The 6264-nt window shown below is 59.8% G+C and overlaps 1 protein-coding gene across 1 annotated transcript; it reads left to right on the top strand.

Moving 5' to 3' along the window:
- The first annotated feature begins 724 nt into the window (after positions 1 to 724).
- LOC128847664 (putative olfactory receptor 2B3) lies at positions 725 to 1657 on the top strand. The gene has a single exon (XM_054047256.1). It carries the CDS (start codon positions 1129 to 1131, stop codon positions 1504 to 1506), a length of 378 nt encoding a protein of 125 aa, XP_053903231.1. The 5' UTR covers positions 725 to 1128; the 3' UTR covers positions 1507 to 1657.
- The last annotated feature ends 4607 nt before the right edge of the window (positions 1658 to 6264 follow it).

The following is a 6264-nucleotide window of genomic DNA, read 5'->3' as shown; positions in this document are numbered from 1 at the left end:
TGTGAATACGGCCCCTGCCTAAGGAGACTGCAGAACGCGCTGAATGGGCAGGAGCCAACCCGCTCTTCCCTGCTGTCCTGGTAGTGCCCCAAATTTTCGGGTGCCCTACGCTGCCGCGTATGCTGCGTACCCCTAACGACGGCCCTGGCCACTAATCTCTGAGGCTTGCAGAGCAGGATCTTAGAGCATGGGAATTTGTGCCTCTTTCTTGTTGTAAAGACTCTTAATATTTGCCCAAATAATCTTCTTTAAACAGCGGCTCCGGAGAAAATAAGGTCCCTGCCCAAGAAAGAGGTTCGCAAAGGATGTTCGGCTGATGTGTAACTTTGTAGAAGAAGGGAATTTGAAGCCAGTGGGAGTCTGGACGCCTGGCTTCTGTTCTCAGCTCTGGGAAGGGAATGGGTCTAGTGGGTCAGCGCAGAGAGGAGACTGGGAGTCAAGGTTGATCTCTGGCTCTAGGCAAAAAAAAATATTTGTTTGTATGTAGTTAATTATAAAGTAATGAATGATAATAAAATAGTGACTGCAATCAAACAGTGATGACCATAAAATAAAATAAAACATCCGTGGGCAGGCAGACTGAGCGAGACAGCGACACGAGGCGCTAGTGGGGCCATAAAGGGGCAGCTGGGGAGATTGTCAATATCGCTTCAGTTTAACAGGTGTATCACCAGGCTTGACCGAATTCAAACTTTATGTTTTGATAATTTCGATGTTTATTTTTAAGCATTTTTTAATGGTATCGATTTACATCGTTGCAGTTGTGGGAATTAAGCAGGATCAGCAACAAGGATTAGACAATAATTATTTTATGAGTTAATAGGCGTTGAGATTCAAAAAAGTTAAAGCTTTATCGGCGTTAACACACATTGTCCCCATCACATGTCTAAATATACAATGGAAATATCCGTATATCAAACTGGAAAAAATTCTCAAGCAGCCTTTCTCTTGGGTTGCCTGTCTGTTAATGTTGATTACTACTGATGTGGAAATGTGTTTTGTGAGGCTGTGTGTGTGCACGGTGAAATCGACATTTAGCGCCTCAAGTCCATCGCTTGGGCCGGCTGCGTGGCCCAGCTCTACATCTCCCTCTCGCTGGGCTCCACCGAGTGCCTCCTGCTGGCCGTCATGGCCTATGACCGCTACGTCGCCGTCTGCCAGCCGCTGCGCTACACGGCCATCATGAGCCGCCGCCTCTGCCTGCAGATGATGGTTACCGCCTGGCTGAGCGGCTTCGGCAACGGACTGGTGAAGACGATGCTGACTCTGCGGCTGCCCCGGTGTGGGAGGAATCGGATTGACCACTTCTTCTGCGAGGTGCCGGCCCTGCTCAAGCTGGCCTGCGCCGACACCTCCACCAACATGGCCGAGCTCCTCGCCAGCGGTGTGTTTTTACTGCTGCTGCCGCTGGGCCTCATCCTGGTTTCCTATGGCTACATCGGCACCGCCGTGCTGAGGATGCGTTCGGTCGAGGGCAGGCTGCTGGAGGGTCCCATTGGAAAATGAAAGGGTTTGAGGGGGAAGGGCAGGCTCAGAGTCAGTCTGCCCTGGCAGTGGAGAGGGGGGCACTAGGACCCTGCGGCAGCAGTTGTTGCAGGGAAGCAGAATGGAGGAGACAAAGACAGACAGTGGGGTTACCATATTTTAAGTGTCCAAAAAGAGGACACTCCACGGGGCCCGGCCCCACCCCAACTCCGCCCCCAGCCCCGCCCCTTCCCGGCCCCGCCCCAACTCCGCTGCTTCCCGCGAACATTTGATTCGCGGGAAGCCTGAAGCCTGAAGCAGGCAGGCAGCAGGTAAGCTGGGGCTGGGGCGCGCGAGGAGGCGCGGCCCAGTCCGGCTCCCCCGGCCAAGCGGCTCCCTCTGGTGGCCGCCCAGCCGGCCCAGGCCAAGAGGCTCTGGCCCCGGCATCTCCCACCTGGCTCGGCTCGGGCTCTGGGGTGCCGGCTCCCGGCCCCCGGCTGAGCACTGCCGGTTCCGGCCCCGGCCCGGCCCCCGGCCGAGCACTGCTGACCCCGGGCCGGCCCCCAGCCGCTGGCCCCGCACCGCCGGCCCCGTCCCCCAGCCGAGCACTGCCGGCCCTGGCCTGGCCCCGGCCCCCGGCCAAGCACCACCGGTCCCTCCCTCCCTATTTTCCCGGACACGTCCGGCTTTTTGGGATTTCCTCCCGGACGGGGATTTGAGGCCCAAAAAGCCGGACATGTCCAGGAAAATCCGGACGTATGGTAACCCTAACAGACAGGCTCTGCTTCCGGACAGAGACTGGGGGGGGGGGGGCGTGAAAGGCGAGTGAGGGGGAGCAAGTCGGGGCCAGGGGACACTCGGGGAAGGCGTGGGGGAGCTGCAGGTGGGGCCGGGGGGACAAACGGCCCAAGTATTGCTGGAGCTGGGTCCTTGGCTCTGAATATTGCTGGTGCCCGAGCACCATGTGGATCGGCTTTTAGGCGCCCCCCAACCACTAGGCGCCCTAGGCGGCCGCCTAGTTTGCCTAAATGGTTGCACCGGCCCTGACAGTGAGGGAGGGGCCAGGGCTAGCCTCCCCGGCCGGGAACTCAAGGGCCGGGCAGGACGGGCAGGGCCGTAGTTTGCCCACCCCTGGTCTAGAGGGATCTGCACTCAGGGCCGGCTCCAGCATTTCTGCCGCCCCAAGCGAAAAAAAAGCCGCGATCGGCGGCGGCAGTGCAGCGGCAGGTCCTTCACTCCTAGAGGACGTGAGGGACCTGCTGCCCCCGAATTGCTGCAGGTGCCGCCCCTCTCCGTTGGCCGCCCCAAGCATCTGCTTGTTAAGCTGGTGCCTGGAGCCAGCCCTGTCTGCACTGATGTTGGGAAAGCGATGTCTGGTACCAAGTGTGTGTGGGAGGAGGGGGGGGAGGGGGTCATCACAGCCTGAAATATTTTCAAGGGGGGGCCCAGCCAAAAAAGTTTGAGAACCCCTGATATACACACATGTCTCAGCCAGTGCCCTCTACTTGGGGCTGGGCCGGAGCCCCCTAGAGGAAAAAAGGCCCCATATCCCATCCCTAGATCACGGCTGAGCTCATGGCTTTGAAAACATCTGGGCATGAGGAGATTCAGCACTCCTGACTGATGGTTTTATCCCTGATTTACACGGGAGGTGAGGGAGGAAAAGTTCAGTGGCACAGAACAGCGTGACTGTGTTTTTGTAGAGGTGTCAGTCCCTAAGGTGTAAGTGAATCACGGACTGACAGGGGTTAGTAAGACATTTCTCAGCTGTCCATGAGGTGAGTGTTGACACGTCCCCTGAAGCTGGGCCAGCATTGAAGGGGGGATGGAAGGACCCAGGTGGGATCCAGCCTCGGGACTGGTATGTTCCTGTTAGATGTCTTTGTGCTGCGCTCCTCCCCAGCATGTGGAACGCACCCTGAGGTTGGGTCCCCCTTGACACCCTTTGATTGACTTCTCAACCTGGCACAGAAAAATATGTTAATGACCTGCCTGGCCCCTCCATGGGCTTGTCAGCATCATTGTGTCACAAACAGCAAGTGTCTTTAATGAGACCCAGAGTCCCCTCTCAACGCATCAGCTGCAAGTGGGAGCCAACATGCTAACAATGCCCAGTGCGCTGCACCCCGATGCCTAATGAGGTGCCCTGGGGCAACAACACCCAGCCCCTGGGCCCTAGCTCCTCAGTGGGCGCTCGGCACCAGGCAGCTCCCAGACCTTCCTCTCAGGGCCGGCTCTAGGTTTTTTGCCGCCCCAAGCAAAAAAAAAATTTGGCTGCCCCCCACCCCAGCCCTGGGCTCTTTCCCCCCCACCAGTGCCCTCCCCCACCCGCACCCCCTGCTGCCCCAGCCCTCAGCTTTCCCCCGCAAACATGACCTCCTTGTTCACCACAGCAAACCCCATTTACACTTGCAGTGGGGATCAAACCGTTTCTCCTATTTTTATTTCACTTTAGTATAAATCTCGCCCCCACAACCCCATCTTTAGTGCTCCAAATGCACATGGAAGACATAGGGACTAACCCTCCAACCTTGTACCCGGAAAGGGATGGGGAGCTAGTAAAGAGGGTTCAGGCAGAGGAGCGGGTGTGGGGTGCTTGGGGGCTCTACACTGGCAGAGAGGTGGGGTGTGATGTACTCACGGAGGAGGGTGGAGGAGGAGAGGGGGTATCAGGAGGGTTGTGGGAGAAGAGGTGCAGGGGAAGGGGGAGGTGCAGGAGGAGAGGGCTGGGGGAGGGTACAAGGGGAGAGGTGCGGGTGAAGGGAGAGTACAAGGGGAAGGGGTGCGGCGAAGGAGCGATGGGGGGAGGTACAAGTGGAGGGGCTGTGAGCGGGATGGGGGGTGCAAGGGCTGAGAGGGGCAGGTGCTGACAGCTGCTTCCCCAGCCCCGTGCAGGCAGAGCCGAGAAGACAGACACTGACCCCCAGGTGTCTGAGCCGCGGGGGTCCCCCGGCAGGGCAGTATCCCCCGCTGCCCCGCTCGGAGCCGGGCTCTGCCTCTCCCCGCCCAGGGCAGGCAGCGCGGGGCTGAGGCGGGGGAGGTGCGCGGCGGGCTGGGTCCGGGGGCAGGAGGTGGCGGCGGCAGCTCCCTGGCAGCTCGGGCTGCCCAGCCACTCGCCCTGTCAGCGCGCGAGCCGGGATCCGCCCCCTGCCCAGCCCGGCGGCGCCTGCACAGCCCCCTCGGGCGGGGAAACGCCGCGCCGCCCTGGGGAGACTCCGAGCAGCAGCAGGACCCCTCCCCCCTCCCCGGCTCCTCACTCCCAGGCTGGGCTGCAGGTCAGGCTGCCCGGCCGCTGGAGAGCCGGAGCATCATCCCCCGGAGCTGAGCCCCTCTCGCCGCCGCAGCCGGGCTCAGCTCCGGGGATGACGCTCCGGCTCTCCAGCGGCCGGGCAGCCTGACCTGCCGTCCAGCCTGTGCGACTCCGGCTGCCATGAGCGCCATCTAGCGACTGCAGCCAGAACTGCAGCGTCAGTTCCAGCGCAGCCTGAAAGCCTCAGTGACAGGGAACAGCTTGGTTCAGGGCCGGCTCCGGCTTTTTGTGCCCCAAGGAAAAAAAAATGGGGGGGGGGGGCTGGAGTGCCGCCCCTTGGAAAGTGCTGCCCCAAGCACATGCTTGGAGTGCTGGTGCCAAGAGCCGGCCCTCTGTTGCAGGAGGGGCTGGGTCTCTCTGCACGGAGCTGCCACGGAACTGATTGAGGTGACACAGCGGAGAGTCCAGGCTCACCAGCTAAGGGCGGGGACAGAAAGGAGAGAGGCTTGACTGAGATCAGAGAAATGACCCATCGGGGCAAGTGTCCTGCCCTCTGCCTATGCCAGACAGATCACTGGCCAGCGAGTCCGGTTACCCCATGTCTCCCTGCCCTAGATCACTGGCCAGCTAGTCCAGTGCCCAATACCCACCTGCCCCAGATCACTGGCCAGCTAGTCCAGTGCCCCATGCCCCAGATCATTAGCCAGCTAATCCTTTTCCGCTGCAATGAATGAGGCCATTGGCCCTTTTAGCCCCGTAGTCCACTCCCTCCACACAAATTCACAGGTTCACAAACCGTTCCCCACAATAAGAGATCAGCTTTCCTCTCCACTTCCTGCTGGAGAACACCTGATGAAGGAATATGCAAATATTCTGCTCTCCCTTGCACACATGGGGAAACTGAGGCTCAGTGCACAGCAGATACTTGCCCAAAGTCAGTGGTGGAAATAGGAATAGAACTGAGTGGCCCTCATTCCCAATGCAGTAGCCAAACCAGTGGACCACACTGCCTTGCAGAAGGAAGGAAATGTTTATTGGACTCAGGCCTGGACTATCCAATGTGTACTAGCTGCACTTGCATGGGGCCCCTGCAATTCCATGGACCAGGTCGCAACATCACTCATTCAAATTTGGCCCGTCCAACCCACCCCGCGTCACCTCTGTCACAATGGAGGGTTTGGCGCGGGGTCATGCGAGTGAGGGCTGGGTGGTGGGAGGGAGCGGAGTCGGGTGGCCGAGGTCGGGACAAGCTGATTTCTTTCGGGATGGGAGCCGACTGCTGAGCCAGGGGGTGCACTGGTGAGTGGTCAGGAAGGGCCTGGTGGAGGTGGGTGAGGTGCTGCTGGTGAGTTTTGGGGTGGGTTGGGGAGGTGCGGGGGCAGGGCTGGGGGTGACGGGAATGCTGGGAGTTGGGATGAGTTGGGGAGAATGGGGGTGTTGGAGAGAAGGGGTGAGGGGCTGGGATTTTGCAGACTGTGCCCAGGGGGACTGAGGTGTGGGGGGCTGCAGTGAGCCGGGTGTATGTCAGGGCTGCCGGGATATGTATGGGG

The sequence above is a fragment of the Malaclemys terrapin genome, chromosome 13 (assembly GCF_027887155.1).
Source record: "Malaclemys terrapin pileata isolate rMalTer1 chromosome 13, rMalTer1.hap1, whole genome shotgun sequence".
NCBI classification, from domain to species: domain Eukaryota; kingdom Metazoa; phylum Chordata; order Testudines; family Emydidae; genus Malaclemys; species Malaclemys terrapin.
Note: the sequence above shows the minus strand (reverse complement) of the source record. Positions and strands in the feature narration are given on the sequence as shown.